Source organism: Gobius niger (genome assembly GCF_951799975.1).
Source record: "Gobius niger genome assembly, chromosome: 7".
Lineage (NCBI taxonomy): Eukaryota > Metazoa > Chordata > Actinopteri > Gobiiformes > Gobiidae > Gobius > Gobius niger.
This window is the reverse complement of record NC_136858.1, coordinates 10218926-10242083: the sequence shown is the minus strand read 5'-3', so window position 1 is coordinate 10242083 and position 23158 is coordinate 10218926. Positions and strand designations below refer to the sequence as shown.

General features: G+C 42.2%; 1 protein-coding gene across 2 annotated transcripts in view; it reads right to left on the bottom strand.

Moving 5' to 3' along the window:
* Positions 1-23158, bottom strand: part of sptbn1 (spectrin, beta, non-erythrocytic 1) — a 133684-nt gene that overhangs the window by 25650 nt on the left and 84876 nt on the right. For both annotated transcript variants that reach the window (XM_079559846.1, XM_079559845.1), the window contains 17 exons: positions 17312-17463; positions 13654-13827; positions 11420-11511; positions 10275-10355; positions 9401-9516; positions 9215-9327; positions 7885-8072; positions 5308-5425; positions 5063-5221; positions 3866-3961; positions 3571-3777; positions 2958-3111; positions 2725-2876; positions 2231-2449; positions 2066-2146; positions 1772-1978; positions 1189-1400 (listed from right to left, as the gene is read on the bottom strand). In XM_079559846.1, coding sequence (XP_079415972.1) covers positions 1189-1400; positions 1772-1978; positions 2066-2146; positions 2231-2449; positions 2725-2876; positions 2958-3111; positions 3571-3777; positions 3866-3961; positions 5063-5221; positions 5308-5425; positions 7885-8072; positions 9215-9327; positions 9401-9516; positions 10275-10355; positions 11420-11511; positions 13654-13827; positions 17312-17463 — 2521 coding nt within the window. The remainder of the gene's footprint in view (positions 1-1188; positions 1401-1771; positions 1979-2065; positions 2147-2230; positions 2450-2724; positions 2877-2957; positions 3112-3570; positions 3778-3865; positions 3962-5062; positions 5222-5307; positions 5426-7884; positions 8073-9214; positions 9328-9400; positions 9517-10274; positions 10356-11419; positions 11512-13653; positions 13828-17311; positions 17464-23158) is intronic.

The following is a 23158-nucleotide window of genomic DNA, read 5'->3' as shown; positions in this document are numbered from 1 at the left end:
TGGGAGGCGCCATTGTCGTCTTAGTCTCATAACTGAACTCCACATGGATCATCTCTGAGTTTTTACATTACTCATCATCAGTGAGAGCAAAAAAGCGTTCAGCTAAAGACGTTCAAAGGCATTTTTTCCCTGGTTGGAAGTAGGAAATCGACCATTGAAGCGAAGCATAAGACCCTAAAAACATTCTTTTTTTGTTCAAATGTTGTAGTTTTGCTGATTCTGGGACATTTACCACAGTTACAGGATCCCACTACAACATAAATCTGATCAAAATACAAGTCGTTCTGAAAAGAAAAGAAAAAAAGTGCTTAGCACTTGGTGTTTTATATGAAAATGAATATAAACAACTTGTACTTTCACCGAAATTTGAGAATCTAACCATAACAATTGTTTGATCCATTATTATCGTGGAAGATGTAGAACACATTGTGTTAAACCTACGACAGCCACAGGCCTCTGCATCAGTGAGGGCACGCTGTGTCACTTTCTTTACAGATTTGAAAGTAAATAACCTTCCCAAACCAGAAGATTGTACACACACTGGCAGGAGCATCTGGGAAAGCGCTCGTCGTCATGTGGTTTTTCGGTCGGACTAAACTCGAGCTTGTTAAATAATAAACTCTGCAGCCAGATCCTAAAATACACACAAACACACAAGAGAGACTGGGGCAAACAGTAGTTCTGCTCCGGTTCCCACAGACTCTTTACATAGTGACAACAAACAGCGAGCCGGCGCTATCCAGAGAAAAGACAAAACTGCCATTAAAATGAAAAGATAAACCAGGAAAAATAGGTCTATTACGCATTGCTGAAGAGCGAGTGTATTCAGTCTACTTTTAAATATGTTTTATTTTTGTCCTGAACACTTTACAATACAATCTACACTTCTACAATCTGACAAATATTGTAAAATATAAAAGACACTCAAGTGATTTACTCTAGAGTGGTCCTTTTGGGTACCTGAGCCTTGACAGTTTACATTTTATCAATTGAAATAAGTCTATATAAGGTTTAGACAGTGGCTCTGAAACATATGGCCAGGCATGGAGCTCCCCCTGCTGGCAGCAATAGGAAGTAAAAATAACTTGTTGAAAAAAATTGCTGCTTTTGCATACATCTCCTTTAATTCTCTTTAAATTGTTCCTCTAGTACCAACAAAGCAGTCTCATGTCCCTTTGTGTTACTGACCGGTGCTGCACCACCTCCAGGTCCTCCAGTTTCTCTGGTATGTCCATGCTGCTGAGCCACTGCTCCTTCTCGTCGATCCACAGCCCACAGGCGTTGGCTTCGCTCATCATCTTGTACAGGGCCAGGGCGTCCTGCAGGGCCTGCTTCCTCAGGCGGGTCAGCTCCGCCACCTCCTTGTACCGCTCTTCGATGCCCGCCAGTCTATTCTGCACCTACACACACGCAAATAAACACGTCCCGTTATCAGAGGTACATTTACTAAAGTAAAAGTGAAAGATAAGTACAACACTTTATACGCCACAACATTTCTATAAAGGCTTCAAAGTAACCCGCTTTGGAGATGTATAACCAAAGTTGCACCACAAGGAAGAGGATTTGTCCCCATTGTGTTTGGCATTTAGGAGCCATCTTTATGTGTCTTTGAAACCGCAACGCTATCGTTCACAGCAGTATTTATATGGATTCATGCTTTTCACCTGCCGTGTCTCATCTTAACATGTGATATTGTTTGGAAGTGTGTACCCCATCCCATGTTTCTTTATATGAGCGCAGGAACGTATTTATTTCGTGTGAGGAAGTGTACCTCTTCGGAGTTGGCCCTCTCGTCGGGCAGGGTACGCGACTGTTCGTGCAGGGCTTCGATCACAGGTCTGTAACTGGCGATCTCCTCGGCCACGTCCTTGTGTTTTTTCACCAGGGCCTGGGTGGAGAACTCATCGTGGCCCACGTCCACCGAGGAGACGATCCTCAGCACGTCCAACATCCATGTGTCGATGTCGTCCGCGTCAGCCTAAAGTGGTCAATAACCATATGTGAGAAAGTGCAGAAATCATATAGAAATGAGCGATTAAGAGGTTAGAAATTAACTGGGTCTTACCTGGAATTGATGTTGGTTACAGGCCTCTTGTAGTTTGGCTTTGCGGACAGCAGAGAGGCGCTCTAGAGCAGCCCACTGTTCCTGTAGGACAAGAAATGACAGGTTCTAAGACTGAAATCATACTAGCCTGTGCTGCCATGTTTTTGTCAAGGTTGTGTAAGGTACCTGGATGTCCTGGATCCTCTCCTTGATCTTGTCGGCTCCGAAGTGGTCGTTGGCCACCAGTTCATCTCCCTGCCGGATGGTCTGCTGCAGGTGGGCCGCGCGGCCGGTCATCTCGTCCTCGAACGCCTTGTGCTGGCTCAGCAGACGGACGGCTCCTGTCAGGTCTTTGCCGAAGTCCTCTGAGGAGAGGATCTGTTCCTTCTCCCTGATCCAGCCCTCCTGTGGACCACACACACAAGGAGGAAATGTCAGGCCGGTGAAGCAGAGGAAATTTTGTTCTACAATTGACAACACTGCATTTAAACAATTTTTAAGGCTTAAGTACTACATACTGGTCGCCTGGGTGGCATTGCCAAATCTACTACATTAGTGGATAAATCAGTCCTAGAGCCCCATCAGACGGAGCTAATGCTAATGAACAAATCACACAGCAAACAGACTTTCCCTTCGTCTACCCTGCGTAAGGGTCCAGTCTACCCCCTGAGCTGACTGACCTCCTCAGCCATCTCCCAGAAGAACTTCCAGAGGCGGCGGGACTCCTCCAGCCGGGCCCTGCGCTCGGCTGCCAGCTGACTCAGCTCCTGGTAGCAGAACTCCAGGTGAGCCACGCGGTCCCGGATGATCTGGGGGTCACACGGCTTGTATCCTGGAGGAAAGAGGATTGAATGAGTATTACATTGACTTTACTATTTCTCATTGAGTAAATAGAAGTATTAGAGCCGCATACCGTCCGAGTCGTTGGCGAACTTCTGCGCGTTGCTGTTGACGTTGCGGACGCGGTCGGCCTGGATGCCGATGTCCGCCTCCACCAGAGCGTGTTTCTGAAGCAGGTCCTCCACGCCCAGCAGGTGTTTCCCGTAGTCCTGAGAGAGGAGCAGCATCTGCGGGGGACAGGGGAGAGGTCAGGGGTCAACAGGCTGCTGACAGACTGCAAACCTTTACAGGCGCAGATTCGTGTTTTGGCTACAAGCGTGAAATGTGGCTTTAACTACTTTTTGTAAACCTTTTAACCCAGCACACCACACAAATCTAAAAGCTTCTTGAAAATGGCGACAAAATAGTGACAAAAATGAAACATAAATGAGAATGAAAAAGCAACAAAAACACAATAAAAATGTGACAAAAAAAAGCACCAAAAATAATGTAAAAAAGTGGCGACAACACAAGGAAAAATGTTAGATGAGTTTTGCAGGTCTTAGCTTTCAAATGAGCTGTTACACTGGTCTATAGTCGAGAAGCTTTTAGGTTTGGGTAAAGCTGAAGTGGGGAAAATGTGCTGGGTTAAGAAAGACTGGCTAAAGAAGCCCTAACTCATAAACAAATGCACCATGTGTGGCTACCTTCATCTCGTCCATCCAGTCCATGATGTAGAGCATCTCCTGGAAGACCCTCTGCAGGCCCAGGGTGCTCTCCAGCCTCAGCCGGCGGGCCTTCAGCAGCTCCAGCAGGTACTCCCACAGACGGATCACGTTGTCCTTACGAGCCGTGATGCGCTTGATGTCATGGTAACTCTCCGCCTCCAGCTCCTTCGCCACGGCAACCACAGCCTACAGGAGTGAGAGGACAAAAAGGGATACAGTGTTTATTTTCCATCATGTCTTCAGCTGGTAATAAGGTGTCGGAGAGTCTGCCCACCTGCACGCGCTCCTCGTAGGCCGCGATGTCCGTTTCGATGGCTTCGTGTTTCTTGGTGGCAGCTTCAACCGCCTGGAGGTCAAATCCAAAGTTATCCTGTCGGGGAAAGGGGGAAAGGGCAAGTTAGCCACATGGATGGGTTTCAGTCACATGATCGTTTCAGTTATGGCCGCCATTTTGAGAAATTGTTACCAATCAACATAGAACGCACAGAAACGCTGTTAGCTCTGAGTCTGCTTACAGAGGTGCGCATGCATAGTAACAAACGGCTTACCGGACCTGTTTGCATCGATCGTTCTATCCCCATACAAATGAATGGAGGAGCCATTCCCTATATCAAAATATGGCGAGGTATTGGTTTGTCTGATCCTTGGCATTTATATAATTTCTGTGGTTTTCTGGATCATTAACATGTTATAAGATGATGTTGGATGTGTGACCGACCGCACCAAAAGCTGAAATGTACTGAATATGATTTAGCATTTAGCTCAAAGGCCACTTTCATGATAATATTAAAAGATCTGTACATTCATAAATGCTTTCTAGCTAGGCTTTGACCTCATCTTAATGTGGTCGATGGGTTGAAAACATCTAGATCTTTCATAATTTGGAATGTTTGATGGCTAAATGCTAACGGCTATAGGAAAAACACATTGAGCAGGCTAACGAACTATCCTCATACGTTAAGATTCTCCTTTTTATTTCTATGATTCAAATAACACAATATTCTAATTTTAATCACTAATTGCCTTTGGAACCCCTGATGTACGGGACCATATTCATCTTTCTCTACACGTTATAGCAAAATAAACAGTGCTAGCAAGCGGCGCTCATGACACCCAGACCCTAAAACTTGTCACAACAGACGCAACAGATTTCTTTCTCGCTGATGAGTTTACATTTCCCACATCTTGTAGTGTGACATTTACACATCTTTTAATAAACACCAAGCTAATGAAGTCGAGGGGTGTTGTCATTATCTACACCACAAATCTAGAAAACACTGCTTTTCAACAAATATATATATCTATATTTTTATTTTACGGCGAAGCAGAGCTACCTAATTCTTTCGGAAAAGAATCAAATATTGCAGTTTCGTGTAGATCGCAATACACTGTGCAGCCCGACTCAGAACGTTTCCTAAGCTTCTCTGCTGCTCGATGTATTCTGTATCATGCACATGGCGCGAGTGGTTACCTGGGAGACGAGCCTCTGGTTCTCGCTCAGCCAGGTCTCTCTCATGGCGGCCTTTCTGTCGAAGCGGCGGGCCAGCTGCTCCAGCTTCTCCTGGCGAATCAGCTCCGTCCTCAGAGCCAGCTCCCGCTCATGCTCCGCCTTCTCCAGACGCTCCCACGCCTAAAACGGACACACACGACCAGCGCTGCAGCATGTGGCTGGATATCTGTAACGGATGGTGGCGGTTTGCAAGAGCTGATGCTCACCTTGTTGATGTCCGAGATGAGTTTGCCTTCTCGAGGGGTGTAGACCTTCTGATTGTTGGCCCTCATTTTACTCTGGATGGTGAACAGGAGCACCTCCAGGTTTCCCTTCTCCGTGAACCTGAAACATTCACATATTCAAATAAAAGGCTTGTATTATCGTATCTTTTCATAAGTGTCAGCGGCATTGCTTTGTGATGCATTCAAGAACCCGTCACCGTGCCGACACCCAACTCATTATCGCGGATCTACATTACTTGCTTTCCAGTTGTTCTCGGACTCAGAACTGAGAAAGCAGTTTTCTCAGAATTATTGTATTCCATTTCGCAAGTCCGAAAGTTTTTTGACAATGAGGCATATATAAATAACTTCACCTATGAAGCTGGTAAAAATCAGACAAAATCTGGATCAAAATAACTTATATTATCGACTGAAACAGTGTGGTCATATTAGTGATCGAGAAAATGATGTCACAAGCCAATTAGGGCAGGCTGTTAGCACTTGTTATCATTAGCCTGTCTTGAACGTTAGCCACAGAAATCACAGAAATCTGAGCCTGTTCCTACAAATGCGCATATTTAAATGGACTAGATATACAGTAAATTGAACGTTCCATCCCCACACAAATGAATAGGGAAGCCTGGTGTCCATACTAAAGTACTGGGGGGTATATGCTTTGTCCTTTTCATGGCATATGCATTTCTTTATCATAAACATATTATAAGATGATGTTTAGTGGATATCGGATGTGTATCTGACCACAGAAAAATCAAAAATGTATCTGAACTTGAGTTAGCCTTCAGCTCAGGGGACACTTATAGACACTAATTTGCATCGAAAATCTCCAAAGGTGTGTACAGTCATTAATGATTTCTTATTAGGCTTTGACCTTTGATTTGGAAAATCCGACCTCTAAGAACAACTGGAACGCAGCATGAAGAAGCCCGACAATTCTGGACAAAAATGACAGATGCCAACAGCGTCCAAAGCTAGCATGTGAATGTAAGATGCAAGATGCTTAAACACAAAGGCATACAGTATCAGCTCAGTTTTCTTTCTTGGTCAGTTCTTTCTGATACAATCATGTAAAAAAAAAAATGTGTCAACAAACTGTTTTGGGCAGTGTAGAAGCAATAGCAAACCCCCCCAAGCAAGCTCTCGTCGCTATGGGCATTTGCCAGCGTTTCTCGCTTCATGAATGTCTGAAATGATTCATACACAAGCTCTTTTCATTACCCACTGTTCATATTCTATCATCTCAAAAAACGTGCAGGTGGCATGAGGACAAAAAATGTCTGACGCAACTTAAGTGCAGCTTTCTCTTTGCTTTGTCACTTGGATTTTCTCCCCCCCCCCCTATAAAAGCCAGACGTTACAGTATTTCCCTGGAGATAAGAAAAATGCCTTTTGTTATTTCGCCTTGTGTGCAGCTGCGGGGGCTGAATCATTTTATCGAGTGGTTCCAGGAAAAAGAAAAGTCTCAAATCAGATTCAGCTGTGTTTGTTGTCCTCCTCTTGGTGTGCGCGGGGGAGGGACCGTGATTCAACGCTGAACCTGCTAACTATCAAGCTAATGCTGCAGTGCAAAGAGAAAGGCCAGCGCGGGTTCACTTCTGTTAAGGCTTGTCACTGCAAAGCTTTATACAAGACTTCATTTCATCCTTTTGTTTGAATTTCAGATTGTTCTCTTGTGACATACTAAATATTTTTGTTATAGACTTTATTGTAGAAATACTTCATTCATTTGTTCTGAAAGTAACTGCCCATTCTTTTCCTCCATAGGTTTATTTTTTTAAGAGTTTAAAGGCACATTGCGTAACATTTTGGATTCTACAGGTTCTACTTGTCCTTATGACTAGCTAGACACAGAAAATGCTATTTTTGCTGTGGGTAATCAAAGACTGGCTTAGAACGAGGATCGAACCTTTTTAAATCTCATATTTGGCCGCTCCCAGTAAAGTTAAAGACATGGGCCGCTAACAGCAAACACACGTCTCTTTGTTCATTTTGGGGGTATTTTCCAACAATAAAAACATCTGGATAAATATAAATTCTTGAATTTTACTCTATTTATTGGGTGAAATGTTAGGTGGTGTGGCTTTAAAGAAAAAAGTGTATTATAACTACAGACTATTGGGCAAATATCTTAAAGGAACAGGCCACCGTTTTTCCATACTGAGATATGTTCTTACCTGAGTTTAGACGAGTTGATGCGTACTTGTCTGGTACCAAGGACCAAGGATGTTGTTAGCATTTGGCCTCTCCCAGTATGTTCCTATAGCTCCAAACGGGGGTGAAGTTGGAAGCGAGGAAGCTCTTCCACGGGCAAAGACCAGACAGGTACGTATCAACTCGTCTAAGCTCAGGTAAGAACATATCTCAGAATGGAAAAACGGTGGCCTGTTCCTTTAAATGAAAGAAAACCAAACACTTGAAGATGCAACCCTTTAAAAACTGGCATATAGCAAGAGTGAGTTAAAGTTTTGATTTAATCCACAGCCACTGCACCAGTCCACTTTGGGAGCATTTGTCTACATGACAGATCTTTTGTTATTTCCTTGCGTGTGTTCCGGTACTGACTTGGGCGGTTTCTCCACGGTGCGGTAGGTGTTGAAGGCCTGGAGCTGCTGCTGGACTCCCACCAGCGAGTTGGCGAACTTTCTGTTGTTGAGGATGATGATGGTCTGCTCGATCCACTCCAGGAGGTCGGAGGCCAGGGACTCATACTTCTCGATCATCTTCTCCGTCTCGATGGCGTTGTCCAAAACCTGCACAACAAACACCGGATAGAATGTCAGCATTGTGCTTACAAGTCAGAAAATGTTTTACTTTGCCTTTTTTTTGTAGAAAATGCAATGCCGCATTAAGTTCGCAACGTGTCCGTTTGGGGATTTTGTGATCTAGAAATATGAGGTTAGACCCAATCTTCGCTGTCAAGGAAAAATTCAGCTGCCGCCAAATCAAGATAGGAGGCTGTTGGAGTTGGCAACAGTTTGCTGCAAGCTTTATATCAATGAGTAGTTCCCTCAAAGACAGCCCAAAAGTGTGTCCAGAGTTGAAATAACAACTTTCAAATAGCCTCTTCTTTTCCAGCAAGATGTATTTAAACAGTACTAAGTAACTCTTGCACCTAGAGGCCATAAGCACAACTGCAGGTGTCGTAGCAAGTTGTGATTCTTTAACTTATTAATTGTCCGTGAGAGTAAATACTACACTGACAGAAAAGGCGAAGGGAGAAGATTTTTTCACTCAAACTTGGCTGTAAATACTGTTTAAAGTGGCGCTAGCCCGCAGCTAGCTTTGCCCATTAGCCTGTTATCTTCTTCTTCGTGATTCCTTTAGTATGTATTGGTGGCTCCGACCCGGAGGCAGGGAAGTTGCAATTGTGGGTTTCTGGCCAGAGACACCAGGGGGAGATGAAAGACCCTCCAATCATCCCATTAAGCATTTAAGTATCTAAAGCAAGACACTGCAGGTGAATAGGGAAAAAGAAGAAGGAAATAACCATGTTTGGAATACAGTGTCATCTCAAACGCCTTTCGTGCTACACGTGGATACCAAACATGTCAATATTTGTGAATGATCGTGTTTGAAAGACAAGGGGGCGCCAAGATTTCCTGGAAATCCCCAGCTCGCCAACATCATAAAGCTAACATCATAACATCATAAGCTTCGTAAAGGGTGAGGTCTATTTCTTAATGCTGGAAATCTTTAAAGACACTGATAAAGGCACTGATCGCTGTGTGAAAAATTAATGCTTTCACACTTTATATCTGGCTACCTGTAGTTGAACCATTACTACTATTAAAATGAAGGACTGTATCTTATTTAAATCTATTGCATGTCACACATTATGGTGTCATTGATAGAAACCATATAACTTGTGTGTGCGTGTGTGGGACCCTCTGACCTTGCCAATCCTCTTGCCCTCCACCTTCAGGGCCTTCATCTTGGAGAAGTAGTGGTAGTAGGTGACCACGTAGGTGATGATGGACTTCTCGTCAGGATGGTCCACGCTGATGTCTGCGCACAAACAGAGTTACGTTAAGAGTGAAGTTAACACACTTCCTCGCTGCGCGGTGGAACTCCTGCTTACCTTCCGCGTCGAGCAGTTTGGTGAGGCCCAGGTGCTGCTCTGCCAGGTTGAAGGCATTCTGCAGATTGTAGTGAGCATTTGATTTCTTCAGCTTGTCGAAGTCGATCAGGTCCGGTCTGAACACAAAAGTTTACAGCATGTCGTCTTTGTTAACACGATTTGATCATTTCTGATGGTCAGTCTTGTGAGTACAGTTTGACATGGCTTCAATTCTTGATCCAAATGATTCATTTTTTTTACTACATAGAATATGTCTTTTTTTTTCTTTAGCACCAGTTTATGCAACTTTCTGTTGGTTTCTAAACAGCTGTAAACGCGATATCGTAAATTGGCGTGTCTTTCAAACACCAACTTCGATATTATCTTGTAAACGATACACTGAAACCTCAAATCTTTCACAGCTGACGTGCATGACTAACCCACAGGGCTTTACACAGTCATAATTGTAGACTGAATAAACACACTGTGCATTTATACTATGAGCATATAGCAACATAAGTAGTTAAACACAAAAGCCAGAGGCTGTTTTTTATCTTCAAATCATGCTGCATCAAACACTGGCGTTGCCTTATCCAGCAGTGCAGCTCTCTGCAGACTGTACAGAGTGTTGTTTGGCGCGGGCTGCTCAGCTGATGGTCAGAAGACTGTCTCTCCTAAAGCCCTGTCACAAACACTCAGCATGTTCTTCAGGGACATTACTCACACAAAGCTCTCATTCACTGCCTTCTACTGAGGCCATTCTAACGCTGTCTGCTCTGCGCTCTCCTGTCACATGTGGACCACTGTTAACTGCCTATGGCCATGGACAACTGCATGGTTTTATGTGGATTAGCTGAGTGATGATCATATGCTTCATAGATACATCAGCCCATACCTGTGTTTGTGAATGAGAGCGTTGAAGGCCATGCCGTCCCTCCAGCTCGTGGAGAAGTTGTGGATGTTCACGTTTGGATATCTGTGGAATGAAAGAAAATGTAATATTAAATTACAACATAATGTTCAACATAAAATATTTATTTTATCAGGAAAAACATTAAAGCAGAACTAAGTAACTCATGCCCCTAGGCATAAGCGCCACTGCAGGTGTCGAAACATTTTTTTACTCATTAATTGTCCGTGAGAGTAAATGCTATGCTGACAGAAAAGACAAAGGGATGGGGGGGTTTTGTACATCCAATTACACAATGGAGATTTTTTTTTTTTCACGCAAACATGGCTGTAAACACTGCTAAAGTGGTGTTTAGTTTAGTTGTTTTTGAGTAATTACTTGGTATGCTGAACCTGATACATTTTTGTTTGTGCCAAATAAATCTTGTAGCTTAAAGTCATTTCCACTAACAACCATTGTGACTCACTAAGCAATGACAGCATTTTTAAAAACTATATTAATAAAGGTTTTAAACTTTAGGCCACCTTTTAGTTCAAAGGTCTGCGTTTTGACTGTTATAAGTGAAAACTGTTACATTCTGTGTGTCATTTTCTAATAACTGACAACTTACAGTGACTGAAAACTACAACTGAAAATGCAAAGTAAGTAAGTAAAAGGAAAACCTATATACTTACTAATCCTGACATTTTAAGGTCTTTTACAGAAAATGTCAACTTTCTAGATTTCTGTGAACTCCATAACATGCTGTTGTTATTGAGCATAAGGAGTTTATCAGATCGGGCTGAAGTGGTTTCCTGTAGAAACACTATCACCTGAATCTGACTTTACTTCTGTCTACTGCGGCTGTGTCTAAAAGAACACACTCATTTACCCATTTTATTTATTAAACAGGCTCAAACTATTAAAAGAAAAATATTCAATGTTTTTGATCAAATTACTTGCTCCAGGCCCAAACCACGCTTTTCAAGCTATCACATGCACCACCACATTCTCATCAGCATGTGGCTTTCTGATTGGTTAAACCCTTAAAGCCCTCGGGTCACAACTTTAATGACACTATCAGAGGTCAGTACTGTTCAACACTTTGTACTAGTAGCTCTGGAGTTCATGTGAGCTGCTTAAAACCTTACCCTGCGGTCTTCATTTGACACCACAGCAGCAGCGCATCCTTGGCCGACTTCTTCTCCTTGTTGTCCTCTGTCTCCACACTAATGTCCTGGATCTAGAAAACAAATAAAAAAATGAAAGGCATGTTTATATTAAGAAGGATTAGGATTAAAACGGCCTACATCTACCACAAATTTTAGCGAAGTGACCTAGAAGCGAGCCGAAATCCGCACCTTCATTGACTTGTCTTGCAAAAGTGAAGAAAAAAAAAAAGGTAAACAGTTAGCCTAGCAAAGCATGTGTCGCTCTTGCTAACGAAGAGGTTAGTGGTGTTGTGCGATCAGATCCATTTCAGCATGCTCCTCGGTGGCAGGATTGGAAAGACTAAAAAACAGTGTCTTTAATCCCAGTGGCGGCTTATAAGGACTAAATCCTGTTCACCCATTTCTGCAACTGTTCACTGTCGCCCACCATGACAGCACTATCACTAATACAGAGGCATTAGACAGGCCACTGTGCTCATGTAGCTGGGTAGCTGAAATTAAGAGCAATTTTTTCAACCACGTGCTCCATCCAAATACACCTGTGGGTGCTCTTGTGCTCTCCCAAAGACAACCGTCTTCGCATTGTATTTGGAAGAAAATGGAGGAACGCAGGGCGGGGCCAGCGTATAAGTGGGACTATGGTTTGGGAGAAACCCGCCTGGACAAGGGACACAAAGCTTAAAATCGGAATTGTTCTGGGTGAATCGGAACGGACCCAGGTGAACTGGAACTGTTCCCGGTAAATCAGGACTGACTGACCGTCTCACGTACATCGGGACTGTTCCAGGCTGGGCAATTCATCGAAATTTAAATCAAAATCTCAATCTCTATTTTAGTCAATCTCAATAACCGTCATGGGACTTTATAATCGACAGGTTTACAGCCATTTCTTTGGCACAAACAGTCCCTAGTTTGGGAATTTGGATGAGACAGTGGAAGACTTTTGTGCTTCAAATGAGACTTGATGAAAGCATTTGTTTTTGTTTGAGCTGAAGTTTGAATAAAAGATTTAGCTAATTTCATGCATCAGCAAGAAATATTAAATGTATTCTGAAAAAATATATCGAGATCGATCAATAGAGAAAATAATCTAGTTTTTTTTTTCCTAAATCGCCCAGCCCTAGTTCCAGGCAAATCGGAACCGTCCCAGGTATAATGGAACGGTCCTAGGCACATTAGAACTGTCACCAACATATTAGAACAGTCCCAGTAAAGTCCGGAACTGTCCCAGGTTATTCGGGACTGCACCAGGTAAACCAGAACTGTCTACGGTATATTGGAACTGTCCCAGATACTGTATGTCCGTAAGTGTCCCAGATAAGTCCCGAACTGTCCCAGTAACTGTCCCAGATAAGTCCCGAACTGTCCTAGGAAAGTCAGAACTGTCCCAGGCAAGTCCAGAACCGTCCCAGGAGAGTCCGGAACTGTCCCAGGAAAGTCCAGAACTGTCCCAGGAAAGTCCAAAACTGTCCCAGGAAAGTCCAGAACTGTCCCAGGAAAGTCCAAAACTATCCCAGGAAAGTCCAGAACTGTCCCAGGAAAGTCCAGAACTGTCCCATGAAAGTCCGGAACTGGTCCAGGAAAGTCCAGAACTGTCCCAGATAAGTCCGGAACTGTCCCAAATGAGTCCGGAACTGTCCCAAATGAGTCCGGAACTGTCACAGGAAAGTCCAGAACTGTCCCAGATAAGTCCGAAACTGTCCCAGGAAAGTCCGGAACTGTCCCAGAAAAGTCCGGAACTGTCCCAGGAAAGTCCGCAACTGTCCCAGGAAAGTCCGCAACTGTCCCAGATAAGTCCGGAACTGTCCCAGTAACTGTCCCAGATAAGTCCGGAACTGTCCTAGGAAAGTCAGAACTGTCCCAGGAAAGTCCAGAACTGTCCCAGGAAAGTCCGTAATTGTCCCAGGTAAGTCGGGACTCTCCCAGATAAATTGGGACACAGGGTTGACCTAAACCATAGATGTAGTTGATGGAAAGTTAAATAGTGCATGAGGATAAAGTTAAATAGTGCATGAGGATAAAAAAAGGAAGTGAAGACAATTGAAAGGATGAATCTAATCAAAGAACTGAACCAGGGACTTCCTGGTTGGGAGACTAGCCACTATGTCATCTTGCCACCACAACACCATGTGACAGGAGATTTCGATTGTTATATATGTACGGTGCAAACACATTTTGACAACAGTAGCGACCAACATGACGTAGTGTTGTACCTGGAAGCGTAGGATGATGGTCCAGATGAGGCCCAGGGTCAGCCTGTGGTTCCCGTCCACGATGTCATGTGAGCCCATGTTCTCCAGGTGCACCCGCTGCTCCTTCAGGAACTGCAACGCCTTGTCCACATTCTCCAGACAGTGGATACGCATGCGCCCCTTCGTCGGCTTGGGCTGGACGACATTTACAACTTATATTTATGACTTATTCACAATATAACAAACAAATGATTCATGACATACAGATGCAGCTGATTCTCTGGGGTTTTTGCACATGACTTGATCAAAGAGGACCATAAACACAGTCGTTAGATATGGTTAAAGGAACATTGGATTCTTGTGACTTTCCATCATGACTTGGTGGTCACATCTTAAATACAGCAACTATATGGCCACATATAGATTGACTCAATCTATGAACATTAAAATCTATTCTAAATGTAGATTTTTTCAATATAGCCAAGGGGTTAGAGTAGGCACTTGTGTCAGGGCAGCACAAAGGAGAAGCCACTATTCAACTTAACAACATCGGAGGTTTTTGTTTTTTGTAGGAGGTAGAAGTCCTCTAACATGCTACTTTGCTATACAATGCTATACAACACTGATCACAGTTATTACGGCAATTATAATTGAAATCATGATTATTCAAATGGTTATTTGTCAGTTTTTACATCATACAAAACTTTTTCTTTTCTCCATGGATAATAAATCAACCTAATAATCAGTAAAACCAACATTGTATTTGAACAATTTTGCCTCATAAAATATATACAGTAGGTTTATGAAATGTTTACAATAAACTACCCTTTAATACTTAATAAGATCAATGTAGGTCTCATCAAACTTTATTACAACTCAAACCCATTTTGATATTCTAAGTAGTAGTCATGAATTACAAAAGGCAAACCACAAACCCAGAGCCTCTTTCATTGCGGCTTCATGCTTCCAAATCCATAAAAGCATCACTCTTACATTTCATTTGCAACCTTGTGACATTGTGAAACACGACTGACACTGTTATGAGTCTGTGTGGGACGTCCTTTGGGTGACCCGGACTTATTCAAAACAGTATAAATCTACGTTGATCCGCGATAATAAATATTCCTTTTTTTAAATGTTGCAAAAGTCGTGCTATCCGGACACAAGCCAACGGTAACAACTGGCCAAACTTTGATTACTGTGCGATTCCCATTTTTAAAGAATCCCAAATCCACACACATTTATTTTGGCCCAAATCAGCACTTGTAGCGGAGAAAGCCAGCAGACAGAAGTGGACCTCTCCGAGCAGACTGCTGATGAGGAGAGAGGGACTTTCCAGCGTATCGGACAGACAGCAAAGAGCCTGCTGAGTCACATTCTAAAGACCTGAGCTGGCTCTGGTTACAGTGCAGTGTGGGCTGCTCAGAAATGCACCACTGAGGGAAGTTTTTAGGTAAACTATTGGTATAAGTAACAGATATATACATAAATTCAGAGTAACAATTTTGCATAACTTGTCATAATCTGAGTGGAGGATTGGATTGTCAAAAACAGCTACGTTTTTCTGGGATTCCTGATGGTTTCCATAAAAATAAACCAGTTGAGGTTGGAAATTAAAATCACTGATGCTAACGTTACATTTTCCCGATACCAGTACTTTAATGATACTTGGTTTTTGATAAGACACATGCACGATATTTTTTTTCCGATATCTATACTAAAAATATTTATCATCTAGAACCAGAAAATAAAACCGTAATGTGTAAAAGCTAAGCCAATTTACAATATCGAGTTCATCTCCAATGTCAAATGTCAATGTCAAACAGATAGATAAAGATTAAAAAAAATGATTGAACAGCTACCAGCCCTACATAAGCCTCATTCTGATCAATTTTGCACTTAAGTTGAGCTTCTTTATGGAGCATTATCCGCTGATAAAGGTAGGGCTAATTGTTTTTAGCCTTAATCCATTTTTTTTTTGTTTTGTTTTCAAACCTGACAGGTTTGACTGCTCACTTCCTGCAGTCTACAAACACCATCTCACTGAAATGTCTAAAGCATTCAGCTGTCCTAAACATCCCCACCACATTTCTCACACTTTTCACAGCAGAATAAAACAATCAAATCCAGGATGTTGCTTCATTGTCCATCTGCTTCCAACTCTGGCCTCAACATAAACTATTTATAAATGAAATAATACTAACAGCTTTGGTGATCCAAGAGCTGTCCCAGCTTCTCCTTCAAAGGTTCTTGAGCTCTGTCTATTTTTACTGCTTAGAAATTATTTTCTAAAATAGGCCTACTATATGCCAGATATTCTAATTCGACATAGGCCTACAGTAACTTTATCTGCAAAACTATTTCAATAAGCTACCAGATCTTCTACTTAAAGTATATACTTACTCCATCTCCTCATTCTACAACACTACAGTAAAACTGCCTGAGAATAAAATAAATTTGTTAAAGGCATTGTTGAATTTCTTGGCATGCGCTGCAGGTCTGTGTTTTGTCTCTCTCGACGTGTGTTTGACAGGCGCTTTACAGGCCGGACGACGGTGACAGTTCAGCACAAGAATGAAGAAACAAAAATATGAAAGAAAGGAAGAAGACACGGAAAGAGCTTGGCTAGGCTCATGAAGTTTGAAAAGACATGTGATGTTAGTGGAGAATACAGAGCAGGATGAGGGGAGGGGACAGCGAGTGCAGGACCGTGAGACTGCAGTTGCCATGGAGACCGAGACTGGTCCAACTGTACTGGGCTCAAAATAGTCCAGTTACTACATTTGGACACATGCGGCGCTTGTGCTAGATCCTCTTTTTGCATCAAGCCATTTTCTAAAAAAATTAAGCATTTACTGGTTCATTTGTGCTCATAGAGAAGATACTTTTGCCGTTGTGCTTAGTTCTTTGTTTCCACTGAATAGGCCCTGAATTTGTATAAAAACAGTATCAACCTTATGCTACATATCAGCATTTTATATCCAGAAATTTGGACATAATTGATTGATTGATTAACAATAACAATTTATGAGCCTAAAGTGAATTTTGTTTTAGATATTTCAAGTGAATTTCACAAATTTAAGGATTGGTTTTAGCCTGTTAGTAGCTACGATCCAAGTGCGAAAACCAAGAGGGAGAGGGGACAACCTTGGCGGGTTCCTCTACCAACAGGAAAGAGCCCACAAACTGAACCATTCACCAAGACCCTTGCACTGAACAGGAATTTAACCCACTTTCAGCGTCACACAAAACCCTACTTAAGACATTGAAAACCAGATGCCTTTACTGACACATATGAAGTGGCCAATGAAGTCTCTCTCCCCCAACACCAATAGCAGATGTTTTGAGTTAAGAATTGTTAAGTACTGTACTACTTTCCAGGTTCTTCCTTGAGTTCTTTTGATTAGTTTATTATTTCTTTTGAGAGTTAGGTGTGGTGGTGTACATTTCTTGGCTCTGTTTTATCATTAGGCCCAGACCTCTTTGTTTCAGGGGAAGTGCAGGTTCAACACTCTTTTAGTGGACGCCCTAGCATGTCTGACAATGTTTCTCCCCCAGGAAAATGTTAAATCACTGTAAAAAAAAAAAAAAAAACTGTGTTTTTATTTCCTACTCTATTACTTAATAATCTGTAATACTGTGGCTGTAGATTGGCATACTCAACCACATGTGTACTGACCAGCTTCTCTCCGGACAGCACCTCCAGCAGTTTGATGAGCATACGCCCATCCCTCAGGTCCATGTACAGGTCAGTAATGCGACAGGACACCCGCGACAAGTGAGAGTTGACCCATTTGGTGAAGGTCTTCTTCTGCACGGCTTCACGCTCATCTGAGGAAAAACACAGTGATATTATTTAATACAAAAAAGATTCAATACCACTGAAATTCACTTTGGCCCATGAGATGAACAGTGTTTTAAGAGGGTGCTTAACTGGACATGTCACAGCAAGAGAAATTCATACACATACAATAGAATAATAAAAAATTAAAGAAAAATATTTCAGACAATATTTAAATTTACAACATTAAATTGTAATTGATTGAAAACAGCATATCTTATTGAAATAAGCCCATTTGTTTTTTCAAGGAATGAAACTACCAATTTGAGCTCTTGGTACTAAAAATTATAATGTAGTCATTATTCATTCACTCCATACTTGGTGGTGGTAAGCTACTGTTGTAACCACAGCTGCCCTGTGGTAGACTGATGGAAGCGAGGCAAACACTCAGTCACACGCTACTACTTCATCCAGGCCTATTGTACATGTTTTTAGTTGTAGGGGAAACTGGAGAGCCCGTTGGAAACCTACGCAGACACAGGGAGAACATGCAAACTCCACACAGAGAGGCCCCTCTGGCTGGGAATCGAACCCGGACCTTCTAGCTGTGAAGCACGAGTGCTAACCCATGTGTACCATTCCGCCCAAAGTAAGTACAGCAAAGCATAGCAAGTACCACTTTCTACAAATGCCTAAATGGGTGTTCTGTTTGGAAATTTAAATGTAATTGACAGCATTTCTCACATTTTTAGTTGAGTACCTGAACTGTAAAAAATGTTCATTTACTCAACAATTTGTGTAAGAATATTTCTCAAAATCATCTTGAGGGCCAAAGATTCAATGCTGGAGGGCCGGATTTGTCCCCCAGGCCTGAGGTTGCCAACCCTGAGCTAGACACTTACAATGCCATTTTTGTCATGAGCTATCAAAATAAAACATTTGCAAAGGGACTATATGGAGTTTAAAAATGTTAAAATGAAGTATTTTCCTCCCCCCACATGTTCCAGCCATGTCCTAATGTGTAGAATGAGCTCAGACCTGTTCACCACAACTTCCTCTAAAATCCTGCACTCAAAAAGTTGTTACTTCGGGTCTGAAATGCCACAATACAGAGACTGCTGTTACGCACAAGACCTGAGGTGGCAGTAGTGAGTATAAAAATTACCAACTTGCATCGAGTCTCTTTAAGCAAAGCAGCAACATCTCAGAGAAGATGGCGAGCCCACTCATAGAAGATGTGTGTTTGAAATATTTGTCAATATTGTCAAAGTATTTTCATTTAATCTATTTAATGGAGGAAATGTTCCGCAATGTCGCTTTAAATATGGGCATTAAATATAACCACCTGTCACTGTCAGCCAATCACAATTTGCAAACTACACCTCTCAAACCATTCAAATGATGCAAAAACACTCCTCTACCACATCTCCACCGCAGCAGCAGAACAATCAGCCACCTCTCTATCTCCATCTCTATAAAGTGTTACCTCCCTCCTGGTTGAAATACTGTCCCCCCACTGCAGATGTGTTTGAATGCCTGTATTGCGTCACTGTTCGTGGAAGTAGTGTTTGAGGAATTTCCTTTGTCTGGGCTAAATAAAACCTCTCCACAGCTGCATATGTGCTCAGCCATCCCTTAGGCCCCATCGGCATTGTTATACGCGAGTACAGTAAGCGGAGACAGTAAAAGCATTTCCTGAGCTGATCCCGGGTCAGCAGCGGCCATGATGTAAGATGAAAGAGAGGGAAAGGGATGTGAGGGTGTGACGAACAAACGCACAGCTGCAGCCGACACCTGCAGATTTACATGTTACACTTCGATGGGTTTTTACAACGGTTCGCGCTGAACTCGGCTTAAGATAGAAGGTTCACGGGGGGAGCAAGTTACGGGCCATTAACATTAAACATTTTGAGGAAGCTGTAGTTCTTGGAGACAAGTCAAAGATGCAACTTTTCAGAAATGACATGCGACTCTGGAAAACAGGCTCATATCACTGTATAATGGTTTCAATGTACAAGTGCAACCTGTTTGGTCAGGGGAAACATTGTTTACTGAATAGACAGCTCATTGTCTCAGCGACACACTACGCCTGGGTGTGAACGCTTTTACTCGATTTGTTTCTAGACGGACTAGACTATGTGCAAGTGAGAAAACATCAAGTCATTTGGGGGAAACTGTGGGGTTATATTAAGGTGAACACTATTCTCTATCGATTGTGTTATCCTGAGGTGAAATAGACAAGATTTTATTTTCTTTGTTATATTAGTCAAACTTCTTTAGCAATGGTACAAAAAGGTGGCTCCCCAGTTTTCATCTTTTTCTCATAGTAGACAAAAATTTCTTTTGTTCTTCAGATACAGTAATAGCCTTTTGTGGAAAAAAGGCCAGCTGTACTCCTATACTAAAGCTTTTTACTGATTGTGAACTTACAGTTACAGTGGGGGAAAAAAAAGTATTTGGTCAGGTCCCCATAGACTTTCTATTGGATTTCGGCCAAATACTTTTTTCCCCCACTGTAGTTGTTTACGTTACTGCGACAGTGTTGCTCCTGGAACGTAATGAATGTACTTGTGGTGCATTCATGTGGACTGGGGTGTTCGTTTTCCTGAGATGTGACATCATTGTTCCCAGTTGGTTTGTGCTCATGTGCTTTTTATGTGGGAAAGTGGGGATTTTGACGTAATCAAATAAAAACTATTTTATTACTAATTAGCCCTTAGCTCAGCTAACCAGTTGAATTTCACGTAAGCATCTCAAAAGCTAAACTTTGGTTTGTTAATTTTATACAGTATATGAAGGCCATAGCGCCAAAACGTTGACTTAATGTCCTTATGATAAATACTTTGGTTTTGCCAGTGTGCAGGATTTTTCCTGATGTAACATGGGTTGCTCCTTGTTCCCCTTGACTCCTAAGCACCTGCCCCAAGTATTTGATGAGCAAAGCCCTGTTCTGTTTGTTTATTTCATAAAATATCACAAACATTTTCTTTTTGCTAGCATAGCATTAATGCCGGGCAATTCTCTCGCAAATATGTTACTCCGAAGGACGACAGTTCACGCTGAACTTAAAGGGGCTAGATGCAAGTTTGCCATTTTATACTCACTACTGCCATCTCAGGTTATACTTGTAACTGTACCTTCTATATTAAGCTCGTGCATGACGCCAATTCGGACCCGCAGTAACACCTTTTTGAGTGACAGTGCAGGATTTAAGAGGCAGTTGTGGTGAACAGGTCTACACATTAGGACATTATGGAACATGTAGGGGGAGGAAAATACATTATTTTAACATGTTTAAACTCTGTATAGTCCCTTTAAGAAAATAGCAGAAAAACTTACATTAGGCGATAAAGATCAGCGGATTTATGCATCAAGTGCGGAAGTTGCAAAGCTCATTTTGATCCGAGTTCCCCAGTTGTTTTCCATTGTTGAGCGTTCATGCGCCTTTTCCAAACTGGGGAAAACATTTTCCTGAGGTCCAGAGAACCACATGTATGCAGCATTAGGTGACGCAATATCCCTAAAGCAATAAGTTACAATGTATTGCAAAATCACTGAGGTCTTCCATCCGACTTTTTTTCTCATATCACGTTAACTTTTCACTTCTACTGAAACAGTGTGAGAGGCTGACATATCTAACTCTGAAATGATAAGAAAAGGCATATTTTCATTCAAAGTCACAACGATATGAACATCCCTGACCCCTTCACCTAAAGCTCTCCGGGACAATGGGCCCAGTGTGGAGCGGCCTTCAGTTTATCACTCCACACTACGACTCGCTCGTATCGCACTGGAAATGCGGGGAAAGGCCCAGACGTCTTGGCGGCACGGATTTGAATGGACACAAATGCAACGCTGCAGGATAGGGGTTTTCAGTCTGAATTCAGAAGAGGAAGTGCGGACCAGCGGATGACGAACTTTGAGAAATGGGCGTTTGAGTCATTATCCCAAGGGACCGTGTTGCAATGGGGTGAAATAGGGAGTGTAAAAGTAATGTAATGGCTAATTTTAGTCGAACTTGAAGTCATAACTATAAGAACAAGTTTTACCATCAAGGAAGAAGAAGTCCAGTGATGGAATAACCTGGTCATTCAGGATGTTCACAGGTAGTCAAGCTGACCTCATTCTTTGGCTTCATAGTGTTGCTGAACCTAGACCTGAGTGACCAACCCCAGATCACAACAGTTAGTTAAATCCTGGTGGGCTTTGATTTAGTCAGGCAGTATACTTTCACTTTGACCTCTTACTTGAAAGTAGTGATGTGAATAAAATACTCAAAACCCGTGAGTCATACGAAATCGAGAGTTGTGATTCACTTCCTCCATTAATGTGTTGCGGCTATCCACAAACCTGCTCCTGAGTAAGCCCGCCTCCCATGGTGAAGTGTAGGGGGAAAAAAAACAGATGGCATTTTTGTGTGGGGTTTCCATGTTCTCCCCATGTCTGAGTAGGTCTCCGCCGGTCAGGTTGGCCCACAGTGATGGCGCACAACATCTGATCTAGGCAATTTTGTTGAACAATTGTATAATGACAACAAAAGTTCTTTCTGAAATGACACAAGATTACGATAATCACTCGTAGCAATAGATGTGATTTAATCCCTTAACCCCCACCTGTTCACAAGTCTAAAAGGTTCTGGAAAAAAAGCGTCATAATAGCAACGGAAATGAGGATGAAAATGCAACAAAAATGTGACCAAAAAAAAAGTGGAAAAAGAGGCAACAAAAGAGTGATAAAAACGTGACAGAAAAGCAATAATGATACTACAAAATGCAACAAAATGCAACAAAAAAGTTGGGATCATTTTGTAGGCCTTTCAAATGAGGCATTACACTGAGCTCTCCAGTCGAAAAGCTTGTAGATTTGTGTTAAAGCAGTTCTAGTAACTCATGCCCCTAGAGGCCATAAGCGCCACTGCAGGTGTCGTAGCATGTTACGGTTTTACACTCATTGATTGTCCATGAGAGTAAATAATACTATTGTACATCCACTTACACAATGGGGATCTCTTTTTTTTTTCACTCAAACTTGGCTGTATATACTGTTTAAGTGGCGCTAGCCCGCAGTTAGCTTTTCCCGTTAGCCTGTTAGCTTCTTCTTCGTGATTCTATTAGTGTGTATGGGCCTCCAGGTCTGAGCAGGGAAAGTTACGCTTGTGGTTTTCTGGCTAGAGACACCAGGGGGAGATGAAAGACCTCCCAATCATCCCATTAACACCTGTATTACCCCCAGAGGGACAGCGAGGATTCATTAAGGTAAACAAGTTACTTAGTACTGCTTTAAGCCGAACTGGACAAAGTGCACTCTGTTAAGGTATGAGGTTAATTCTGACAATACAAGTATAAACCATATCACACCCGTCCTCCAACAGCTCCCCATTGCACAATAGTGTGTGCTACCGTTTTTCCTTCTCTGGGAGTTTTGCCCTTACCCAATAATGTTTCCATTGGTTTAATAAGGTACATTTAAATTAGACTCACAATGACTAAAAAAAAAAAATCCTAATTCACATTCATTTTAACTCGACAACACGACTTAAAATGGCTCATGTTAGTGTATATTATTCTACAGTCCTACTTTTCAATTCCACGTTAACAATGCACAAATCGAAAATAACTAGGAAGATTTCAAAGTTTCTCATGCCAGTGAACAAGATATCGTTGTGGTTCATTTCCAAATAGTATTTTTACTCTTTACTCCTGCCATGCATAAATCAATCAAGACATCAACTTCAAGAAAGTATTT